General features: G+C 42.7%; 2 protein-coding genes across 3 annotated transcripts; both read right to left on the bottom strand.

The window, feature by feature from the left end:
* Nucleotides 1-1,580: 1,580 nt before the first annotated feature.
* Nucleotides 1,581-21,544, bottom strand: dvl2 (dishevelled segment polarity protein 2). Of its 2 annotated transcripts, none has more exons than XM_080452107.1 (15): nucleotides 20,973-21,544; nucleotides 17,494-17,563; nucleotides 15,498-15,649; nucleotides 12,913-13,022; nucleotides 12,156-12,285; nucleotides 11,254-11,344; nucleotides 10,892-10,961; nucleotides 10,327-10,466; nucleotides 9,778-9,854; nucleotides 9,573-9,640; nucleotides 8,896-9,030; nucleotides 8,258-8,389; nucleotides 7,343-7,519; nucleotides 5,136-5,360; nucleotides 1,581-3,878 (listed from the first exon to the last, which is right to left on the bottom strand). In XM_080452107.1, exons 1-15 carry the CDS (start codon nucleotides 21,131-21,133, stop codon nucleotides 3,307-3,309), a joined length of 2,310 nt encoding a protein of 769 aa, XP_080308233.1. In that variant the 5' UTR covers nucleotides 21,134-21,544; the 3' UTR covers nucleotides 1,581-3,306. The 2 variants fall into 2 exon arrangements, with proteins under 2 accessions (XP_080308233.1, XP_080308232.1); XM_080452106.1 differs by having other exon boundaries at nucleotides 8,896-9,039; nucleotides 9,570-9,640.
* Nucleotides 21,545-23,272: 1,728 nt separating this feature from the next.
* Nucleotides 23,273-24,127, bottom strand: LOC308101471 (uncharacterized protein; the record flags this gene model as incomplete). The annotated part of the gene is made up of 1 exon (XM_080450888.1): nucleotides 23,273-24,127. One exon carries the CDS (start codon nucleotides 24,125-24,127, stop codon nucleotides 23,477-23,479), a length of 651 nt encoding a protein of 216 aa, XP_080307014.1. The 3' UTR covers nucleotides 23,273-23,476.
* Between the last annotated feature and the right edge of the window lie 1,577 nt (nucleotides 24,128-25,704).

The following is a 25,704-nucleotide window of genomic DNA, read 5'->3' on the forward strand; positions in this document are numbered from 1 at the left end:
CTGATGTTGATGTATTGATAACTTCTTTGTTTGTGTTTGTTGTTTGTGTTTGTATTGTTTTGTATTGTATCATGTCATTATTATTATAAATGAAGATTTTGAAAAAAAAATTATTCCATGCCAGTGGTGTGTTCTACTGTAGGCTACTAGCCTACTATACATACTATACTGTATGACGTTGAAAAAAAGCCTAGCCCTCTACTAACCCATCAGTGGCGTAAAGTAACTATTTTTACTCAAGTACTGAAAGTAAAATTAAGTTAAAAAAAACTTTACTGGAGTATTTCCAATTTGCAGTACTTTTACTTCTACTCCACTACATCTCAGAGGCAAATACTGTACTTTTTACTCCACTACAATTATTTGAAAAGTTAAGTTACTTTGTAGATTTTGATTATTATTACAAAACACATTAACCACTTCAGCCATATATATATTTAGTCCATTTGAAAATAGCAGATCTACAAGCTCACATCGTGTCGCAATGCATTGTGAGCTTGTAGATCGGCTATTTTCAAAAGATTTTTTATACATTTTGAACTTCTGAAATGGGACATTCTGCACAATGAGTACTTTTACTTTTGGTACTTTAATTAATACAGATCAGTGGTTGGTTCTCAAAGTGGGGCCGGGACCCTCAGGGGTCTTTGATGGGTTCCAGTAAAATTAGTTAACATAGCATAAAAATATGGTTAAGGCTGCACTCTTCTCTTCTACCCTGGATTTGAACCCAGTTTCCTGTGCAAGTGGTGACATTTTTTTAATTGAATCTTGACCATCAGGTCAAAATTCGTGTCAGATCCTGTGTGTAGGTCAGACAAGACCTTTGACACTATCTAAATGTCTCAATAGAAGAGCAGGGGGACAACATACAACCACCCCAATTGTATAAGTTATATTGTTTATTCATTAAAAAAAGTTACATAGTGCTGCATATTTCCATAAATAGTATCGGCTCGCCTCATGCTTGTGACTTTTCCTGGTGCTCCATCATGGGATACAATGTACACGTAAGTGTCCAAAGTCCAATGCCACATAGCATGCCAACTGGAAGCTAAGTAGAATTTATGAAATCAGAGAACTGGGATTACAGTTGAACAGGAGAACGCAATTTGTATTGGTTTGTGAATGCTGGGTGGGCCTTATTGTGTTATAAGATTTTTTTCCCTGAGATTGGCAGAAACAGAAATATACTACTGTGTGTATACTGTATATACACACACACACACACACACACACAGAATAATTCCAGTTAACAATAACAACTAATGTACCCGACTGAAAACGTATGTGAAGCAGTTAAAGAACATTTTTGATTATCAAACTGTCTACTTCCAAGTTCTAATAACGACTTGGAAAAGTTGGGAACATGGTCCCAGGATATTAAATAAGTCCAAGGTTTCACGGGTAAAAGCAGTTAACTTATGAAATACATTTTAAATGCAAACATTCCATTCTACAAAAATATATTCCAATTTACTGTGTGATTCTCTGGTTGTTCATATTGACCGAGCCGTTTTCTGGTATTCATTCTTTTTTTGGAGTGAATGTGAATCCCTTGGAAGACAAAAGAAGAAAAGTCAGTATATATCAAATTTATTCTCAAATACACAAACAAAAAGGTGATGATATGAAAATCAAACAATGTGACATTGTCAATTTCATTACTTTGAAATGCTGACTCTTCATTTAGCACCTTTATGGGTCGGTTATACATGATCTATATATAGTCACTCATACGAAAATGAAATGGTTGAATAATGCAGGTCAGTAACATACAACATATGAATAGGGAGCTGGGGCATTTGGATCACAGTTATTTTGAAGAAATACATTAACATGTAATCCCAAAGTACCGCTTTAGGCGTCCTCTCTCACCGCACAAGTACCTTTACAACTCCTCAGTCCCATATAGAACAACATGGTACAGTACTCTTCACAATAACAGTCATTTGACAACTAGGTCTAGAGACAGTGATTACTAAACACAAGATTGCCTGTCATTCTTGGACCTAAATTCTTTCACATTTGGAGTCACTATTCTGTAGAGTTGCATTTACATGAGAGTAGTACTGTAGTTATATACAAATAAGTTCATTGAAAATTGCTGGGACACAAAAAATACAAGTTCATTTGTGTACCATCGTAAGTGAAATAGTCTTATAAAACCGTGAAAAATAAGGCACTCAGAGACTCATGATTTACACTGGTAATGCCAACATGTCTGGCAAACTAATGCACAAACAAGCTTTGATGATCGCCTCCATTTCAAATAAATGTGCTTGGCACCCTCTAGTGTTGAAGTGTGGTCAGTGTGCTTCCGTGTTTGGCAGGTCTAAGGTGATGTTGGACAATGAACACTGACTTGAGATCAATCACCTTTCCTAAAATCATACATTTATATTTTTGTGGGGAGTGTAAAACAGAGCCTATGGACACTTGGTCCCATTTGGCCATAAACTGATTCATCAAAGAAATACCACTACTGTTTGCTTTTCCTAGCCGGCTGTTGGAAGGGAAAACATGTTGATTACTGCTTGGACATCTTGAAAACTTGGTCCCTAACAAGACACTCCCTGTCTGGTTGGAAGCCACAAGTGAACGGATACATACAGTGGACATCAATCACTTCACCGCTTTGTTGACTCGTTTACAAGATTATACATTATAAAGTGGTTAGTGTTTCTGCGCTTAGGTTTGAAGGAGCAATTTTTACAATTAATGCTATTTGGAAACGGGGAAATGGCAAAATGTTGCATATCGCTGCTGTCGGGCAGAAACCTTGTATCTCCATATTCAAACTTGTTATGTTTTTTCATAAATTAATGTGATACTTTGGCATACAACAGTGACGCACAAAAGTAACTAAATTAGCTGATCTACAAGCTCACACTACGTAGCATGGCAGTGTGTTGTGAGATAGTAGATCTGCTATTTTTGAAAATATTTGAAAGTGAAAGTGGTTAAGTCTGTCTGTGGGTTTTATAAATATTTAACCAAGGTTCTTTTTTAATTTCCTGAAAAGTAACGGTTATGGACATACAAGGTTTCCACCCAACAGCGACGTGGCAACATATATTGTCGCTGTAAATTAATTTTAATTTCATAATTTTCTTAAACCCTGTTCTCACCAAATTTGTATCACATGACCCCAATCCAATCAGTCCTTGTGAAATCAAAAGCTACCACCTGACACTCGGCCATTAACACAAGTGGAAATCACACACCAGCATCCCATTAATGGCCACTCGCATGAGGATAGACTGACGCCGGGACAAAAACACCCAACCTCCTCCCTTCCTCCAACTACATGACATCCACAAAGAACTCGCTGGGGTTGCCCATGGCCAGGTGGAACGACTGGCGCGAAGCGGTCAGCTCCGGAGGTACATTGCCTAGGTCACGGGTCGGGGGGGCACCCGGAGGTCCTCCCGCATTGGAGGAGGGTGGCGGCAGCAGGGCCGGGTGGAGGGCGCCCCCGGGCATCTGCTGGGCGAGAGGGTGAGGGTGCGGGCCGCCCATGCCCGGGTGGGGGTGCTGGGGCACCATCATCACCATCATGGGGTTGTATTGCAGCGGGATTCCGGGCGGGTAGGGCGACATGTGGGGCGGCTGGGGCATGCGGTGGTGATGCGAGCGCTGCGAGGAGGTGTGGCTGTGCTCGCTGGGCGTGGCCGAGCCATGGCCACGCCTCAGGCTGCTGCGAGTCGAGTATTCCGATTCGCTGCCGCTGCCAGAGCGAGAGTCAGCTCGTCCCTCTTCTCCGCCCCCACCAGAGGGAGACTTCTCTCCTCCTCCTCCCCCCACGGTGCTGCCTGGACCTTTACTGCTGCGACGCCTCTCACCCTCGCTCCTCGTCGAGCCGCTGCTCCGGCTCCCTGCAGACAGAAACACACAGCTCTGTGAATGGAATGGAGGGCTAAGTAGTTCCCTGGACAGATTTCCAAAGCTTTTTCCCATAGGATTACAGCTCTCTATAATTTTTTTCTTATCCCCCGGTAGGACGTACCACGTGGAAGGAACACATTATCCCCTCCATCAGGCGAATCGAACCCAGGACCTTCTAGCTGTGAGGCGACAGCGCTAACGCTAAGCGCCACTACAGCTCTTTATTCTGATAGTATTCATTGCGATAGAATGTTTGTTCAGAAACAGGGGTCTCCACGTCTTTCCAGCTCTTTAGTGAACAGAAAATAAATGTTCAGGTGGGTTGATAATTTCATCTACTCAGGAGAGAGAACCCATTTATCAGCTTCAATTTTATAGTGTTCCAGTTCCAATTTTGTCTGCTCACTTATTTGTTTCATCTTCCAATTTCAAATCTTTATCCAGTATCCTGGACCTGTATGAGTCATCTCTCCTGATTTGATAAAATTAGTATCCCAACCTGAAAATGTATTTTCTCTTCACTACAGCTGTAGAAACAGGGATAGCCCGGTTACTGAATAAACAATCACAATATAGAGCTATTCAATACTTATTTTGCTTTTCTTGTAGCAGAACATCGTTAAAAAAAAAAGTGTGCTGAATTGTGGACATTAGTCTGTTGAACAAAAAGTGCCAACATCATAAGCCTTGTGAAACCACTACAGAATCCCTGTCAACGTGGCTTATACTTTGTTAGTACACACCTTTATGTGGCAGGGCAGAACTGGTCAGGCGTTTCATGTACCAGGGTGAACACATCCATCCCTCTAGTGTTATTGTGTTATTATTAATGTCATTACTCTTTTAAATTACCCATTTTATTTTGTGCATTTATGTTTGTACATGTGATGTGTACAAACATGTTAATTGTAGTTAAAATGAATTACGGAAATAAATAACAGCCATGTTGCAATATTGGGCAACATGGCTGGGTGGTTTAGTGATCATCTCCAGTCCATTCAACCATATGTACAGTGTTTATTATCTGGGAACTCATCGATGTTGGTGATGAGCCCTAGCATCCCTATCCTGGGTATGTCAGTAGAAAAACAGTCTGCGAAAATCACTAGACCTACAAGTTCACAATACACTGTCGCAACACACCGGGTTGCGAGCTTGTAGATCGGCTAATTTCTGTTAAGACATTCGACGTAAAGGGGGAAAAAGGAGGGGAACAAGTATAGGGTTTAAGTGGTTTTAAAGCTCACCTTCGCTGTGTTGACTGCCAGTGCTGCCGGGGGTGTAGCTGTAGCTGGTGAGCTCATGGTAAGGCGGTGGTTGACTGGAGTAAGGGTGTGTGGGGTAGGGCTGGTAGGGGAAGGTGGCCATCATAGGCCACGGGGAGGCCCCAGGGAGCGGCAAAGGGGCAAGGGTGTCCTGGTCCGAAGCTCCGCTGGAGCCATCGTTGTCATTCAGGGATAGATTGGCCATGTCTGGGAGGGATGGGAGAGGGAGGAAGATTAATTAATGAGGGACATAAAGTAGTTTGAGAAAGAAATTAGGAATCATGCGAGGTTTCTCTTAAACAAGCTCAGCAACCAAGAATACTTTTGTAGATATAAGCTACAACACGTTTTGCTTAAGCTACAAAAATGAATGTGCTTTGTGGTTGGAATCTTAAAGCACCACATAAGACACATTATCCACAGTAACAATAAAGATGTTGTTTCTCCAAATCGTCGCTGTCGGGCAATCACCTTGTATGTCCAAAACGGTTACATTTCAGGAAAAAATAAACTGTGTTGCAATGGATGCAATGTCATTATTATTTAGTCACAAGCTCTTAAACTTTAAACTTTCAAAGAGTTGCAAAAATGGCGGAAATAGACAATCTACAAGCTCACAACGCAATGCGTAGTTTGTGTAGATCAGCTATTTCATTTCTCATACGATGAAGAAGGCATTCATTTATGAAAAAATGCCATTTTTTGCTATTTTGAAAAACATTTTAAAATAGTTCAAATAGCCGATCTACAAGCTCACAACATGTCGATGTAGATGGGCAAGTTGAACTATTTTAAAATGTTTTTCAAAATAGTTAAAAAAATGGCAAAAAAGTTTAGGGATAAGGGGTAAGACAGCAAAAGATAGGGCCCATAAGGTTTCTGCCAGACGAAATGATACAGTCATCTTGCACAAGCACAAGCCTGTCACCAGAGGTCAGACCGCAGCTGCAGCCTGGAACTACTCCAGGAACACACCGTGTCAAATGGCACTCGACTTGTGACCTCTTGGTCACAGGATTGTCTTTTCCAACAACAAACAACCCCAGGGTGCATCTTCTTGATCTAGGGGGCTACTTTGCTTGCATTTAACAACTTAAACCCTCTACTAAGTGAAACTAGAGTTACAACTGCAATGCGATCCGTTTTGAGCTTATAGATTTGCCATTTTTGGCAAATGTTCCCCCCCAGAATAGGCATGCTGGGGTTTAAGTGGTTAAGTGATTCAGCGACAGTGCTTCCTTCTAAAGCCCCTCTTCCACATGGCATACGGCAAAGGCAGTGGATAGTCATTTTATGGAGAAGTTGTGAATGTGAGAGGTGTCTAAAACACACAAGCCTATTCTAAATGATGTGTTTGGGATGAACAGAAATCCTCCCCGGGATGCAGTCTGGGCAAAGAGGATTCTTTACTTGATTTTCTTCCACGTAGGAAAATGTCAACTTCATCGACGCATATCACTGTCACAGGCTAACAGTGTGTGTGAAGTAGTTTTGTTGTTATGGGTGAAGATTATAACGATCACCATGTCCGTTTAGAGATCACAGTAAACTGGCCACTGCCTTGCCCAAATAGTTCACAGACGTGAAAGTCATTAAGGGAATGTGAATCTTTAGGTTATTGTTGAAAAAGAAAAAAAAGGTTTTCAACTGTTTTGTTCCCAGAACAAAAGGCCATACTTTACAGAAATCTGACACTTTCATTCCCACTTCCGCTGCAGGTGAAGAGTAACGTAATTGATACAAGGTTGAGAGTGGGGAGATTTACGGAACAAAATAAAGTGGAAACCGCTGCCGTTCCCAATATGGAATACTGCGAGTCGCTGAACAGCTTTCAGTGCAAGTAGGAAAGGGGCTTAAAGGGGTAGTTCACCCCCAAAATAACTTTTTTTCTATTGATTACTGACCATCTGGAGCCTTGAATTCATAGATATTTTTTTGTTTTTGTCACATTCCTAAGCCAATAATTTGATTATAATAAATGTGTCCCCATTGATTCCGGTAGGAGACACAAATGCATTTGTGTCTCCTACCGGAATCAATGGGGCTAAATTTATTAAAATCAAATAATAAAGGAAGGAATGCGACAAAAACTAAAAAATATCCTTGAATTCAAGGCTCCATGGGGTGAGTAATCAATAGAAAAAAAGTTATTTGGGGGGTGAACTACCCCTTTAAGTTGAGTTACTTACAGTTCTCACAGTCGCTGAAGTCTCCGAAGATGTAGTAGCACTGCTCAGAGAAGGTGATCTTGTTGACGGTGTGTCGGATGAAGCCGGCCTTCAGCAGGTTGCTGGCGTACTTCCTAGCCTCACGGCGATCCTGGAAACCCTCGATGTGGTGGTACAACCACTCAACCACATCTGAGCCTGGGCGTGCAGACATGAGACAGTTGGAAATACAAACATGCATTTGGTTGCATGCACTCCTGTATAAAATGTAACTGTAATTATAAACAGTCATCTTTGCGAAAAGGCTCCACCGCTAGATTTCTTTTAGTGGTAAGGGAGCAGTAATATGAGAATGATATTCATCCCCTTCAGAAGTCCCATAAAGAGACATTGCTATATTAGGTATAGCAATGCTTCCTAAGACTATTTGACCAATATAATTGTGACTTCATTCAAGTTAGAAGCAAATATCTCTCAGGAGAACAACAAGGGACTGCAAGTGTTAAATAACAAAAGTAATGTTTCTAATCTGAAATAGCTTAACTACTTCAAAGTGAAATTCAACTGTACAAGATGGCGTAGAATCAAAATACACAATACAGACCATATCATACATACATTGTTGTGCTAATCATAAACACATGCACATCTTTTATCTATATATCTACAGTGTATATATATATATATATATATATATATAATGTAAAATGGACAGGCATGTAATGTACCCTAACTATTGCATGTGATCCACCATCATGTGATTTCAATTTTAACCAATAACATCTCCTGTCAAACTGCCCGTCGCATTTATACTCTGTGGGGATTTAACAGAGTCACATGCTCTTGATTCCTGGAGAATAATGCCAGCACTGTGAACACTGGGCCACACGCGCACATGCACCTAATGTGCTCTGGCTGTTCTCTCTGACATCTTACCAAGGAAAGCGTTGGGGATGGTGATTTTAAGCCACATTCGATCCCTGACCTCCAGTCCAGACTCTGGGGAAGCCATGGCCTTGGCAACCGAGGCCATGTCAGAGTGCAGCGACAGGTTGAAGTCATCGAAACCTAGAGAGGGGGAGGAGGGGAACAAGACAGGTGGGAATGTTGTGTTTATAAAGGCAGACGGAGAAATAGGAGCGAGAGGTGTAAAGATTAGGAGACGTGAAAGAATGCAAAGCCTGAAAATAATGAGGGGATGGGATTAAGTGGCTGCAAAAGGAAAGAATGGAAATCCAATGCGGAGATCAAAGAAGGGCAGAGAGCGAGGCAGACGTCGTTTATCACATGAAAGAGTTGATAGCGAGGGACAAAAGGAGAAAGACAGATGTGAAAGGCGATTCTCGTGCCAAGGTCGCTGACAGAGATACCTGGCAGCTTACAATGGGAAGGATATACGTTAAACGTCAGACAGTGCAATGCCGACAGACAGACGGACAGCCAATGAGCCCCGACAAAGGTGCAGAAACGGAACATGGATATAGCCGTGTACCAGGTCCAGGACTACATGGAAAACGAGGGGGGAACAAAGACAGACGTATACAGGGATTGAGGTAGGAGGGCACGGTGCTTACGCTCGGTCTCGGTGACTGAAGAGGAGGAAGTGATGGTGCTGAGAGAAGAGCTGCCTGGGTATGGAGGGTAGGCCCCTGTCAGAGCCACTGAGTGACTGACCCACGCTGCCGGGTCTATGGGCCGGATCGGCTCATCTAAACTCACACATACACACAAAAGAGATTGACGCTTGGTCTTTTATTCAGAAAAAATATCAAGAGTACAGTTAGTTAGTCCTGTCACAGTTACTACATAATCGCCTAATCGCAACTATTTGATATGATCGGAGTTTTTTGGGAATAATTGCAATCATCTTATTTTTCTAGAAATAGCAGATCTACAAGCGCACAACTCGTCACATTGTGAGATTGTAGATCGGCTACTTCCACTATATAAATCTTTTTTTAAAGTATAAAACTATTCAATATGTCAGTCATTACATGTATATTTAGGTTATTTTGTCAAATCTGCCCTGTGAAACTTTTCTTTATGCAGCCTAAAAGTCAAACGAAATGTCATTTTTATTTACAGTACATGTTCAGACGTTCAATGCCAAAAACACAATTGTTAATCGCAATCATTTGTGTGACAATTAATCGTCAAGTAAAATGTCACGATCGTGACAGCCCCTAGGTACAGTCTGTCGTAGTCAAAGCTAGTAGGCCAATAGGAGGCTGTGTTTAGGTGTAGTACTCACTGCGAGGCAAGGTGAAGTACCCCTGCGGGGAGGGGTCCCAGCACTTAGCCACTGTCAGGATAATAGGCCTGGAAAACACAGTGAGGATCAGAATCATCATCTACTGACCATTAAGCAAGGTCCTGTCTGCAAATAGAAACTCGAGATTCTGGACTGCGTTAGGCCGCCATTCATTAGCAATAAATGCAAGAAGCCAACCACTCACCCTGGTTTGTGTACGATCTCCCGCAGTACCCGTACCGCGTCGTCATTACTCATGTTCTCAAAGTTGATGTCGTTGACCTGAGAGGGAGAAAGGAATAAAAAGCAAACTCTTGAGCTGGCAGACCAAAGAAGAGTTTGTTTGCTTTGACACTCAGCAGCAGACCAATGGGTTGAAGGAAAGGCCACTGTGCTCTGACTAAGCAGTACATCACCTTTAAGCTGAACATCTTATCAACAGGAATGTGATTTCATCTGACACTGGAATACCACAAACATTTTGTCCGTCATGAAGATTTTGAATATGTGGTTCTTACTGAGTGTAACCCAACCCAGCACTTTATTTAACCACTTAAACACTAAGCGACTTAACCACAAAAAGAATGATTCATTATTTCTAAAATAGCCAATCTACAAGCTCACAACGCACCCCCCCCCCCTAAATGACATGACCAAAATTGGAATGCCAGGGATTAAGTTGTTAAAAACAACAGTCTTCTACTGTGAGTTGCATTTAGGACTAGTACATATACGCGTCTCTCTTTGTCCTCACCTGCAGCAGCATGTCCCCAGGCTCGATGCGTCCATCTGCAGCCACCGCCCCTCCCTTCATGATGGAGCCGATGTAAATGCCCCCGTCACCCCGCTCGTTGCTCTGGCCCACGATGCTGATGCCCAGGAAGTTGTACTTCTCTGTGGAGATGGAACACAAGGGAACCGTGTTGGTGGGCAAAATAAGACCTACTACGTAAGTGCCACACTTTCAACTGAATTACTACACAACGATAACATAAATTGCAGGAGCATAAATACTGGGTGCTCTGTGATAAAAAAACAATTGTATGCAGAAAATATATAGCTGGTACAGAACAACAGGAACAAAAGCATTATGAGAAAGGAAGTCCAAAAAAGAACTGAAATAATATTATAGGCACCCCGCCCATAGAGCAGGAAAAGGGCGTGGTTAAACAGCTTTTATTAGCATGGCTACATCGATTAAAAAGCCAACATGTTTCACCCCTCAACATGCAAATCCACTGGTCCTTTTAGGTTATCGATTACTACACTGCTGCACTGACATTCAAACATGAAGAGCAACACAATAGGAGCCTACTGACCCATGTTGAGAGTGACAGTGATGATGTTGAGGGACATTGTGGAGTCCGTTACACTGCTGAAGGATGAAGCCTGGAATCAATGGCATCAGCACAATTACCACACAACACAATGGTTCAGAAACACAATAAAAACACACTGACATAACTCCTTGCCCCGAGCTACTATTCTTTCTCCAAAGTGTCTTAAATGAGCATTAAGCTCTCATCCTTTAGCCAATGCACTGTCTCAAAGGATGTAATGTGAAAAGCAAAGGGGTTGGTGAATTTAAAGTAATGACTAACAAAAACAAGAGCCTCTTCTTTTTATGTACAAGGACAGGAGGCATCTCCACTAGCTAGTAATACAAGGGAGCTGTACTCACCCTCTCCAGGCGAGGGGGGCGTTGTTTCCTGCGTCGGCGGTGGCGTTTGAGAAGCCTGGAGGCTGTGCTTTGTTCTGTTGAGCTGCTGAACCTACAAGTTCAACAAAGGGTCAAAGGTCAATGGAGAACGACGCAGACCTAAACCTTTAATGGGAATCCATTAAAGGTTTTTTCCAAACTTTGTGTGTTTGGATCCCAGAGACATTAACTGTCACTGTCGGTTCCTAATAGAGGATGCTGCGATGGAGGTTTTAGAGCAGCTAAATAAGAGTTTTAACTCTTTTTAACTAACTGCAGAAAAACCCCAAACTATTATCTCCCTCTAATCTCATAACTGATTTAGTCCTTTATTGATTTAATGCTTTACTGTGTTACCCAAGCTTTTAGCGCTTACATTTAAGGCTCCCTTAGGTCTACCTCCTAGCTGAATCGTAGATCCCTTTAAGCTCTTCTGAGCCAGGTCAAAGTCTCAAGTGCCATTCTGGAATCTAGGCTAAAGACCAAAGGTGAGCTGAACTTTGCCATCCTTGTCCCTGCTTGGGGATACAATTAGCCGTGGGAATGTTTTTTTTTTTAAATCTACCTATATTTTATTTATGTCCATTTATTTGTCACCTTTCTTAAAACACTTTAACAGCTTTTGAAGGCTATACAGTCTGTTTTTTTTCCCTACAAAGCTGGGCTGCTGCCGACTGTTAACTTCCATTGTTCACCAGTTCCACTATCAAACATCTGTTAAATGCAAAGAAAGAATGGATAACTTAAGAATGGAATATCAACAAGCATGAAGCCAGACTAGCTCCTGACTCCTGAAATTACCCAAGCAGCCCGGGTGCATTCCTGCTGCGGCAAACAGACAACCTTCCACCTTCCTCTCCTCCTACGTTTCCCCTGTCCCTCACCTGCTCATGGTGTCGTCGTCTTCAGAGTCACAGAAGCTGGTTGTGTCCAGCTCGCTGCTCATCACGGTGGTGGAGCTCTCGTAGCCCGCTAGGTGGCGCTCCAAGCGGGTCTGGCCATTCATCCGTGGCCCTGAGAAGACACAGACAAGAGAGGATTAGTGATGCAACAGTTAATTGAACCATTGATTTAATCGATTATAAAAGAAAATATATTTGATTTGAATCAAATTAGATTTTTTTTTCATTAAAAAGAATTACAGCAGATTTACAGGCTCACAAAACATTGCATTATTCTTGCACAACACCATTGTATGACAAAAGTAGGGCTTAAATGGTTAATCAGACTAATAGATTATAAAATAATTAGGAAAAAAATCTCATGCATCGATTCATTGATGTATGAAAAAACAAACGATTATTCAACTAATCGAAAAAGCAATCGACTGAATAATCACAAAAAAAGAGCCCTCAAGAGGATCACCGTCAAAGTTTCATGTTTGCCAACATGGAAGTTTCATGTTCGCTCATGTCGGGATTTACCTTTTCCTGCTGTGCAATTCCATAAATAAAACAAGCGCTCTGATGAAGCACATTCAATTCTCCTCATTCCCTGATCATATCACTGTACTGAATTAATCACTGCACTGACTGAAGGATGGGAGCGTGCCAGATCTTGATTGAGTTCTCAGTCTTCAATGAGTTCTCAGATGCTATCCGAGCGTGTCGCGGTGCAGTGCGCTGTGTGACTGATTCTCACCGTGTTGTTCCATATTCTCTCTGTGTCTCGGCCTCTCTCTCCTGAAGGAGACCACAGACTCAGTCTCCGTCTGGTCATCCAGGGTCTCCACACTGCCTGCTGCATTGGGACTGTATACACAGAAAAGGAGAAGAGACTCATCAAATCAGACTATGAAATCCCCACTGGAGTTAGTACCACTCTATTATCCATGTATTCTACTGTATTTTCTACATGCACACGCTAAGACACACACAAGCCTCATGACTGGATTGCATCCAGACTGTGTAGGATTTAAATCCGCAATGGCAGCCGGACCACTTTCCACCTGGAAAATCTGATTTTTACGGCATGGCACCAATGAGGTGAGCCGTCTAGAAGCTCGTTCATCTGCATGTCCCCCAGATGTTTGTGTCCTTGTGCTAATTGAGGCTAATCTCACTAACCACTACACCAATCAGTGCCAAATGTTTTGCTGCCAATAACCCATGGAAGTCAATACCCGAATGTTCTTCACATTGTGATTTTTGTGTGTGAATATTTTTCACATTTCGTGAATTCATATTCTCAGATACAGTGTCCCTCCATATGTGGGCAAGACTGAAGTTGTCGATAAGAGGAAGTCACGCCGGTATTAGACGCAGACGTGTTTTTTATATCAGGTATAAGATATCAGGAGCTGTGACCCCGCTCCCCCCACACAGATTCACACTGTTGTCAGATAACAGCGCAAAACACAAGCCGTACTGAACAGAACAGACAGCCTACACTACAGAGGATTACAAAAAAATACATCACAGAAAAATCCACCATGAAACGATTTAAAGACCGATATTGGCCATGCTGTTTTTCTGTGTATTTTTGTTTTTACAGTGAAATAATTACGCAATCCTAGACAAAATGATGTCATGTCACATAATAATATAGTAATATTTCTAGTGCAGCTGCTGGAGTTTAGTAGGAGAGTATTTTTCAGTGATCTAAAACATAAAACGTAGCATAATCATAAACACTGTTGAACACCATTCTGGGAAACATAGGAAATGGCTAACTGAAGTAGCAGTGATCAATGAAGTAACCAAAACACCCCCCCAAAATATTTGATTACATCTCACCACAAAAGAACTCCTCCCAAAGAAAAGCTGACTAAATACTGATGGCAAGAGACTCTCCCAGTGTGGAATTTTCCTTTAAGCACTTTAACCCTATATGCTTTCTTGACCGGGGTCCCCTAGGGGTCTATCCTTGGCTCCCTCCTTGTTTTCCCTCTACACCAAATCTCCTCGCCGGAAATATCCGATCTACAAGCTCACAAAGTGTCATGTTGTGTTGTGAGACATGCCCATGGGGACGCTAGGGTTCAAATAGTTTACAACCATATTCCCATAAACCTCACAGGGCATTTAATATGGCCCAGATCATGCATGACAACACCTACATGACATCAACCCATACAAAGAGAAGCAGCGAGCAACTGTCACCACTGGAGGAGCTGTAAGGCACTGATTCTCAAAGTCGGATCCGGGGACCACCAGGGGTGAAAATGGACCGTTACGGGTCTGTTACTCAGAGTGTACAAACGGGAACTAAATGGACCCGTAACTCAGAGTTAAATAAACTCGGAGGATTTTATAGTGTAGATCGGGGTCCCAGAGATAAAAAACTAAATGGTATCAAACTGGCGGTCCTTGAAATTCAAAAGGTTGAGAATCACTACGGTTTAAGGGGTTTTGTTGGGGTTTGTTTGTTGTATATTTTGTTGACAGATTGCTTCGGAAGGCTGTTCCCAGAGACTACTTCCGTGGATGATGTGAGCGGGCGGCCCAGGCTGGAGATCAAGTTCATATAGGCTGTTGTGTCGCTGCTAATGGCTGAGAACCTGATACTCGGTTGAATGAGGTAGGTGTTCTGGTGGTGGATACAGTACCTACAGTATTATGACTGCTGGTGAAGGGTGTGGATGAGTGTTTTGAGGAGGGGCTGAATGGTGCTTTGTGTTGTCGACAGTCGATTGTGGCTTGCGGGTCTAAGCAACACTGTTCCCACCAAACCGTTCACATCCCAGAGAGTCTCCAGTGATCAGAACATCACAATCACTGCCTCAATTTCACCAACACCTGCATGTGGTCTAGGCTGGCTGTCAAGTTCCATTTTCAGACTTGCAGTTTGCTGCAGTCTCTTGCTCATTATTATTATTAACGTCGTAGACCTATATACTTATTTGACAGGAGCCCCCCAGGGGTCTACACTAGGCCCCCTCCTTTTCCCAGCTACACTAAATCCCTTGGCAGAGAATAGACGACCTACAGCATGGTGTGAGCTCACGTTATGAGCTTATAGAGTTGGCTATTGTCGCTCAATATTCGCCCCAAAATAGGGACGCTAGGGCCCCTGTAGTTAAGTGAAATTTGTATCTTTTGAGACTTTCCACAATTTAAATGACATCATTCCCCCATATTTGCTAAGCATTTACCTCTTATTATAGATTTTACAGACACTGTGGCAGGTGGACAATAAGGTTAATTCATCATCACACTGTGTGGAGAGAAAGCCAGAGTGCCTGTGTGTGTGTGTGTGTGTGTGTGTGTGTGTGTGTGTGTGCTCACTGAAAGGATGGCGGCCTGGAGTCTCCAATGCCCCCCGTCCTCTCTGCAGGTGGAGGGGGCAACGGTGGAGGAGGGGGCGAGGGCTGGGGCACCTCAGCAGGGGGAGGCACCACCGCTGGGAGCTCTGCTGTCGGAGTGTCTGAAGATACCAACTGATGATGATAATAAGAGAGAGAGAGAGAGAGAGAGAGAGAGAGAGAGAGAGAGAGAGAGAGAGAGAGAGAGCGAGCGAGCGCGAGCGTAGAGTGAAAGTGTGAAGAGGGAGAGTCATAGAAACCAGAGCAGGATGAGATTGAGGACAGAGAAGTGTTATGGGAAATTTTCACACGAAAGAGGTGAGAAGAAGTTGAAACAAATTGAGGTTGAAAGAGGGGGGGGGGGGGGGACAGGTTGAGAGAATGGTGGAGGTAAAGAGAGGAGATGGGGGGGGCAGGGGTAAGATGTCAATTACTTTGCCACACAAACATTGTTATTCTTTTCAGATGGGTGTCTCAAGGGCATATTGAAATGCTATACTACACTTAACCTGTCTCTCTACATTATACAACCAACACACACACACACACACACACACACAATGTAATAACATAGCGCTAGCTACATTAAACTTATTTTTAACAAGGCATTTCATTCCCTCAAACTTACAACCAAAAAAGGGAAAGACATACATGAAATTAAATATATCTATTCAATTGTGTTAAGTGTGCAAATATTTTAATGTCCTTATCAACACAGTAGTGCTGAGCATTTGAGAATGTACGCAAGATTCATATTTCACATCAGGCTTGGCCTGGTGATATTGAAGGATCTCAATTCAGATAAAAGAAAAAGCTTCTACTGAGCAGCACTGCTTTGCCAATTGGAACATATTCAACCTACGTAGATTAGACAGGCTAACATTTACTCTCTTTTATCGAGTCAATAGTCTCTACTCCTTTCGTCCACAGCTAATGGCCTTGTGACTGCCGAACACTCGTCCTCTGAGATTGCCTCCATCCGTCTTGAAGTTGCAGATCACATATCAGTCCCTCTGGTATCCTCTCTTTGTTCCTCTTGTTTAATCCCTTCCCTCGTTCTCTTATGCACTTAACAGATGCTTCAGCCCCAAGCCTGCTTATCTGGGCCAAGTCTCAATGTTTTGTCTTCACTTAATGTAACCTGTAGGGTGGAGTACCGCAGACCTTCCGACAGATCGGAAAGGCTGAGCTTTCATCTGGCAGACGACGGCCACACTGTAACTGACAACATGATGTACTGCATATAAAACTAACAACTTACTGTACACTTGAACATTTTCTAGCATTAATGAAACTGATAAACCTCTACTGGTTCTATTCTACCCCACTCACCCCTCGCTTGGTTCAGCTAAGTGACTCTAGCCCTATTAGCTCCACATGTTCCATGAGCAGTCACAGTGTAATGTGCATACTTCATAGAACATGTCATGGGTAGGGGAACTTTTGACGCCAATATAGTGCCCAGTACAGCGCTGAATTTCAACTTGGCTTTGCTAAGCCACACTTGGCCTTGTGGCTGTACATCTGAGGATACTTCACCCATGGATCTGCAGAGTCCATTTTTCTATTGTTCCAACCTGGCTGCACTATAAAATCCTGGTCAGCGAGCTTTTATTGGGAAATCATTTCCAAGATATTTTTCACCAAATTGTAGGAGGATATGTTGCATCTGAAAAGCGTGCACTTTGTACCACTTGAGAAAGAGAAGCGATGATGTGGCACCATGAAACACAATATGAAGTTACTTTATTTTATGGCAGTTGATCAACTTGGCAAGATTTGTTGTGTCGGGGTGGTCTGGGCAAATGCACAAGAAAAAAGTTTTCAATAAACAGCCGATGAATACTTTTATTTCCTATGACTTTTGAGAGAAGGAGCCATGCTGCTGAGTTCTTTACCATCATTCAGACACTTCTGAATGAGTCCGCAGCCCTGCTCCCTCAAAGCTAAAATGACACTTCGTTTGCCATATATCTTACCCATGACACCACTCTGCCGTTGAAGCATGGCAGCTTGGCGCTCTCATCTGAAATCTCCTCCTTCACCACCCTGAGAGAAAGAGAGAGAGAGAGTCAGTAACTAGAGTACACTGTTGGCATGAATCAACAGCATATATTAGGGTATAGAATAAACACACTCGACTTGCTTGCCCCTGCGAATGAGCGGCGCCATACAAGTGGAATGTCTTCAACAGCAATGCACTAAAAACGCATGAAGCACACACACACGTGGAGTATTTGTCCCACTTTGCAAAATGACTCAACTTTATTACCAAAACTCACATACAAGCACACCTCCTGACAATATAACGTCTCAGAGACTGCCACTACTGGACTTAAACTCCAGCCTCTGACATCCACAACGCTATTCATTCCTCCTCCCACCTCTTTCTTCATGTTCGTCGGGACAGACAAACAGCCAGCCTCCTTGGCCATGTAATTTCTCCGCGGCAGCCTGCCACCATGTGATTACGGCAGTTTACTAGGACTTGGGCTGGGCACAAGTGCTACATAGAGGGACACTTAACTTCCCTGAAGAGCTTTTTCAGCTTCATTTGCCACTGCGCCTCCTCTTGTGTGTAATGTAAGCGAGCTGCTAGGGCAGCTGTTGAGTGCTGGTTTTTGTGGGTGAGTGTTAGCATACGCCGAGATTGTTGTGGGAACTAGGGAGGGTTTGTTGCGGGAAAGCAGCCTGTGTGTGTCCCCGTGTCTTATGTACACCGGTATGCGTGCCTGTCTGTAGGAGTGCAACGGCTAATCGAACTAATTGATTATAAAAATAATACATTTTAATATGGGGGGTTGAAAAAAAAAAACAAATTTGTTGATATACTTTTTTTTTAAAGAATCATCATAAACGCACTTCAAGAATCAAGATTATTCAATTAATCAAAATAGTAATCGATGGAATAATTGCTGAGAAAATATAGTTGCAGCCCTACTTATGTGAACGTCAGCTCACAAACTCTCTTCCCATTTATTTTCCTCGTGATCTGCCTCTCTCTCCCTCTTTCCACTCTCGCTTTTATGAGGGATTGTGTCCAGAACGGAAGACACAGATGCAACATTCTACCCCTAAGAGAGTAATTGTCTTCATACCTCAGCCCCAGTCTGCCAAACAAACAAGTGACTTCACTGTCCATTTCACACCAGCTCTAAAATGCATTGAATAACACACAGACACACACACACACACACTCAGCCCTCAAATATGCTGCGTCCCGCTGGAATTCTGAAACCTGAAATTCTTGCCCTGGCTCTAGCAATTTCCCCCCCTTCCTCAGGACCGTTAATCCCATTCCCCACACACCCCAAACAAACACACACAGACACACACAGCCTCTCCTCTCTCTAGCCCGTTCGCTAATCCTGCGAATACAATTCCCTGGCCACCCCACCAGTGCGCAGACACACACACTCAGTGGCATGCCCAATACCTATACTTATACATGCACTACCCTATGCTTTCTCTCCCTCCATTCCTTGTTGAGTCTGCTGTAGACAGCCAGCAAATGGCCTCTGCCCAGGCCCAGGTTGGGAATACACACACACACACACACACAGGTTCTGTCCTGGCCTGTTCTGTTCCATGTATCTCCCCCTGCCACACACACAGTTCCAGCCGACAGCTGGCCTCATACTAGGGCAAATGAAAACACACACTATTAGACAGTCCTGGCCGAGAGGGGGGAAATATGTCCCCGCTTTGATTGGACAGCTGACTCAGAGCTATGTTTGAAAATGTTCATCTGAAGTCAGTTGGATATAAGTCAGATGAGACCTAGGCTGTGCAAGATATGTTAAGAACTGGGGACTCTCTCTCCGATAGTTGGACGTGGGTGGCTCTTAAGTGTGAATATGTTTCATAGATAGAAGCACAAATACGTTAAAGTTAAAGCCCCCGGCGCAGTGGTGTGGCCAATGGCCATTCAGGCTTAAGGCATGTGCTTGCCTAACAACACCAATTTCTACGGGCAGCATTGCAGTTCGTTCATGGGTGTTCTGATTTGGCATTGTATGCCCACGGCTTGCTGGCAAGTGCCGTGGGGGGGAAAAAAATAATTCTCTGCACAAATAATATTTATATTAAACAGGCTGCTCCAAATACAATACATAATACTCTAAATGGACTCCAAACACCACCAAAGTACCATCTACTCATATTGCCGCTTCACAAACCAAAAGTTTTGCATTCATCATAAATAACGCATTTAATTTATTCTAATCACTTATCTTTCTTATTTTATACTTATAAAATATGACAGACAAGTTTGAGGGACAATTACCAATCAGGGTATACCTTTCTCACTTGTTGAGAAAAACCATGGCCTGTAGTGTGTAAACACATCTGACACAAAAGATATTACCGCCCAATCCCAACTATTCAGATTATGCACAGACCAGGTTCAAAACAGTATCCATCAAGCCCAGCCTACTCAAAAGCCAACGCTGCAGTTTCATCCGAGCTTTGGGTTTGATGTTGTGTTCCTTGTCTCCTTGGCATAGCCATGCTGGTGCCATCCAAAGAGGAAAATGGTAGGTTAATACTAATCCAGGAGTACAATGCATTTAACAGAAGCCCTAAGGGTCTCGCAGGGTGAATTCACCACAAACATGCATTCCATTCCAGGAAAATGCACTGTTAGCTGCAGCCACCAGAGGAAAAGAAAAAAAAAGATTAATTGATAGAGGAGACAGCTCTTTGAGGGCCAGAGTAGTCTCAGGCTGAGAGAAAGGAGAGGGAGGAAGCGAGAGAGAAGGAGAATGAAAGGGTGGCTGGCAGGCCAAAGTGTTAAAGGGAGACAAAACCCTGGCTTCTCTCCCAAGAGGAAGAAAAGCAGAGGATTTCACAAGATGATGGAGTGAGGGGTGGGAGGGACGAGGATTAGGGGAGAAGAAGAAACGCAGCTGAGAGAGAGGGAATGCATGTCTCCCATGATGTCCCATTGTAATGATTAGGTCTCCTAAGAAATGGAAAAGTCTTATAATCATCCATAATAATTGTATGTACAATTTAGACATACATCTACCCTTGTTATTCCAAGTCACAGGGCTGAGGATGCGTTGGGTTAATGGCCCTAGTATTGTTCTGGCTGATGTTGATTCTGAGTGTACAGCAGTCATTCACACACAAGACTACACCCCTCTCTCTCTGTGACATTATCTCTCGCATTACAATATAAAAACACAGACTCTAAACAAAACCTTTTAAGTTGCAAATCAACTAGTAACGACCCCTGGAGAAGAGTAATCATTTGTACCAACTTTGGATTGGGTTTTTCTTGTTTCATTCCATATCATGCAGCCTTTTATAGAGGCTCTCTAGACAGGCCTTTAGTTACAGAAAGTTTACAAAACGTTGCAAGGCTGTCTTTCTCTCTCTTTTCTCTTTTGTGTCGTCCATCATTTGCATGCAAACCACACAACAGCAGCCGCCTCTGTGAATCACTGCCACTCACCCGAAGTCCTGGTCCATAGACTTGAAGAAGAATTTGTAGTTGGGCTTGTTCAAGACCTGCTTAAAATCCAGCAAAGTGATATTTTCGGCAGGAATGGGTATCTTCACCAGATACGGCGTCTCCTCTTCGTCAATGTGGTATATTATTTTGGTTTCTGCCATTGTCGACGTTTTGCTTTGTGTTCCAACAAGCACAAAAAGGGGAAAAAAGAAGTACAGGCGAGGTGGTAGCTTCGAATGCTGTGGCTAGTTAGTTAGCAGCTAGGTGGCTAACGAGAGAGAGCTCGAGCCGAGGAGGTGAAACGATGGCCACTGAGTTTTTCACTCCTCTGCTCGCCACACAAACCTCGACACGGTAAAAAAAAAAGAAAATTAAAAGCGTCAACGCTTCGTGGTGGAAAAACTTGATGTACGACCGCTACACGACCAAAACTCGCATTTCCCCCTTTCCTTCGGGGGGCTAAAAACGACCCACACGCTCCATTCACACGACTAGACCGACTACCAACAACTTTTCTCCCCCAACAAAAACATACAGGGGACGACGAGGGAGGGGAGGAGGGGGTCTGAAAACTTTTCACCACTTTGCCAGAAGCCAACGTAGCGGCGTCTGACGTACGTGTGTGTGTGTCTGTGTGAGCCCCCCCTACGTACACTGCAGCGTGAGCCCCCACCTACTGCCAGTGGTGGAAGAAGAGCCTACCGGTACTAATGTTTTACTTGAGTAAAAGTATCAACACCACAATGTAGAAATACTCTGTTACAAGTTAAAGTCCGGAATTCCAAATGTACTTAAAAGTACAAAAAATGTTGGTATCAAAATGTACTTAAAGTACCGAACGTAGAAAGTACTCATCATGCAGAATGTCCCATTTCACAAGTTTTCAAATGTAAACATTTTATTAAAATCTTTTGAAAATATAGCCGATCTACAAGCTCACAATGTGTCACATATGCATTGTGAGCTTGTAGATCGGCTATTTTCAAATGGCCGAAATGTATAGCTATAGGGCTGAAGTGGTTAATGTATGTTTTGTAATAATAATTAAAATCTACAAAGTAGCTAGTAACTAAAGTTTTTAAATAATTATAGTGGAGTAAAAGTACAATATTTGCCTCTGAAGATGAAGTGGAGCAGAAATAAATAAAAGTACATAAATCTGGAAATATTCCAGTAAAGTAAAACTTTAAAACTTATTTTTACTTCAAAATTGTACTAGTTTTCATAATGGAAGCAAACATCCTCGATGAATTTAATACACAGGACCTCAATGGAAATAAGCCATAGGCTTTTGGGGGTTATCCTCTTAGCATCCTTTTGTATAAATCTGTACCTCTGTGCTTTTTTTTTGCAAACTGTTGATAAAGTATTCAATCAATCAATCAAAAAATGTATTCCAGTTGTAGCCCTACTCTCCATTTGGTTCCTCTCGATCCAAACAGGCCCCCTGCCCAGATCTGCCATCCCAAAGACATAAAAAAAATAAGCTTAAAATTGATCAGTTAAGTTTTCCATGTTCACAAATTAACAGACAGAAACATTCAGGGTTTTTATTATGATTATTATTAAAGGATTGTCTCACTGTGCACATTTGGAACAGCAACGTTGTGAAATGTTTATTACACAAGGAAAATGCTTTTTGGATTACTATAATAACATTTCCTTCACGGTACAGTTCGACCAGATAAACTAATGACATTATCATGGAGGACAAGGAAGGCAAAAACACAGCTTCTGAATGACATGCTTGTGAATCAAGGAGGATGGTTGTTTTAGCGTTAATTCTCTAGAAAATTGATACATTTCAACTATACCACTAGAGGGAGCTCTCTGTCAGTCTACTGACCACAGTTTATACTCTATGCTACAGACACAGTTACAACAGAATTAGTCTCCCAAGGCAAAAACAAAGATTCGTTTTTTTACCCAATGGGTTCCCTAGATAAAATGTATACAAATTCGACAGTTGGTTTAGTTAACAAGCTATGAACTCCAGACAGTGACTATCACATGGGAACATGGAACAACAATATGAACGAGTAGCAAAACGAATAGAAATGTAGGAGTATTACAAATGTGCATACTTTTCACACAAAAAAGAACATCAACTCTTACAGTACTGTATGGTGACTGTATGCTACTGAATTTATTTCGATTATTTAGATTTAAACAACACAAACTGAATGCAATCCATACAAATGAATGGCAAAAAGAAAAACACATAAACATGTAAGTAATGAGATGGAAATCTTTCAAATAATCCTTCTTCACAATGATAATTATGTAGGCTACCCATGACACAGACACAATTTACAAACTACAGAAGATGATTCCTGAAAAGTGCATAAAAACCTGAGGTATTCCTGGTTAGTATATTAAGCCACAGTGACCCTCTGACCTTCCTTCCTTCCCAAAGTCAAGCAGGAGAGGAAGGCTATTTTTTCACTGCCCTGAAATTGGGACTGATCCAGTATCTCAGTTTTTCTTCTTCATCATCATCATCTCTACACCCGTCTCCTGTTGAAGAAATGAGGCCCAAATACCACTCCAATCACACATAAGATTACAAACAGTACCCAGAACAACACTGCCAGCAGCTGCACACATACCAGGGTCCTTCTGTGCTGCTGGATAACCTCCACCTCCCCCACTAGGCCGGGAGCTGGGCCGTGGTGGAGCACCTCGGGGTGCATCTGCTGCACACGGAGGCTGACAGTGGGCAGTACGATGAAGTGAGTGTCCGTGTTAGTGGCCTCCAGGGAGAGCACCACTCTTTGGGTGACCGTGGCCAGGCGAGCCGTCATCGACGCCGGCAGGCGGTAGGACAAGGGCGGCAGATGGGCCAGCATGTGGGAGTTACAAGGCAGGGAGAGGGCGTCCCCATCACTATCCAGTGGGGTGGGGTGGCGACAGAGGGGGCACGGGATGGACGGTGGGCTGTGGGGGGCACCCGGAGGCTCACAGGGACACAGCTGGATCCTTAGGAGGCACTCTGTGCAGAAGACGTGGAGGCAGTCCAGCATTCGGGGACATTTGTTGTGTTGGTTGTACTCCTGATAGCAGATGGGACATTCCACCTCCACAGGTTCCCCTGAGTCTCCCCTACCAGCAGCTGGCTCCCCCTGGTGGGACGCTGAGGCACGTGGCTCAGTCATGGTGAAGAATTTGGTGGGAGAGAATCGGAATTCAGAGACGTGAGAATAAACCCTTCTGGAGGATTAATGAGGATTGCAGACGCTGTGTATGGTACAAGCTGTGAAGACAAAACATAAAGGTCAACTAACTTTGGCTTTAATGTCAGAAGAGCTCCCCAGGAGCTTAGATAGACTTGCACTAAAATGTCAGAGTCTACTAATTTAGAGGTACTGGCACTGCCATGGTTTCTTCCCAGTTTATGATGAGATTCCAAGGCCCATGAGTCATAGCATTCAACCATTTAACCATTCATCCAGCCAGCAATCTAAGCTTCCCCCCTGGCTAATGCAGTGGGGGTCAGAACAGTTCGTATTAGGCAGTAGGACGCTAACGCACGTCCAGGAAATGAAGGTATGAAAACAAAGGAAAAGAAGCTGTGGATGGAAGTGATTACTGTTTCATGGTAACGTGTTTGCGTGTGTGCGTATGTGTGTGTGTGTGTGTGTGTGTGTGTGTGTGTGTGTGTGTGTGTGTGTGTGTGTGTGTGTGTGCACATGCATGTGTGAGAAAAAGGGATGCACAGATTGCACACATGCACAGATCCCTATTTATCTATTGCGTTTGGTTTAATTTCAGGTATTTCTTGCTGAGCGCCAGTTAAAATGTCAGAACCTGCATGCTCATGAAAAAGCACACCGCTGAGTTTGGTGGGAATTCCAAAGCTTTTGCCGCTATAAAAAGAAGTGTATTAAATGTGTGTTTTGGAGTTCAATTTAGATTCTAAACTTGTTGGACCTGCTCCAGTTTCCCAGTATCTGCAGGCCTTCACGTGCAGACAAAACAAATGTATGCCCTTCAAATATGACATTTGGAACATGGCTAATGATTACAAACTACTAGACTACTGAATACCCTGTGGGACTCTACATATACAGTGCACACAATGTTACAAGCACACTTTGCAGCAAACTGTGTGGGACACATTATAAGTAACTAGAGTTAATTGATTATAAGTCAGATAAGTGGATGTTGGAAATAGCAGATTAGTACATTGTTGCACTCACAAGAGACCAGAAAAAAAAAGATATTGTATTTTTAAATTGAGGTGACTGAAGGGGTTCCTTACATATATAGTTAAATGTAACTAAGCTTGCCATTGGCAAGGATAGTTTAATTTAACAGAAATTATTACAAAACATTTTATGGTATCTTTCCATATAGGGACCCTCAGACAGAGTCATTTGAAATGGAGGTAATTTGATTAAATTTGGGGATCTGTGAAATGAAATAGCCCTGCATTAGCTTACTCTGCAAAGCTGTATGAATATAGGGCTATTTAGGTAGCCAACAAAGAAACATAAAGTACCTGAAGATGAATATCCCTGAGGGGACAATAAAGACATTATTATTATTATAAACTTTGGTAACAATTTTAATTTTAAACTGGAGGTATAAATTGCTGGGGATAAAAGTTGTTAGTAAATTTAAACATATACGGAGGGTTACGTTGTTAATTCTCCACCATTCATTCACAAGGGACAATACTAAGCAACCTTCACTCACACCTGGGAACTGTTGCTTAGTGACAAGAGTCTCT

The sequence above is a fragment of the Gymnoscopelus braueri genome (assembly GCF_963280865.1).
Source record: "Gymnoscopelus braueri genome assembly, chromosome: 15".
Classification (NCBI taxonomy): domain Eukaryota; kingdom Metazoa; phylum Chordata; class Actinopteri; order Myctophiformes; family Myctophidae; genus Gymnoscopelus; species Gymnoscopelus braueri.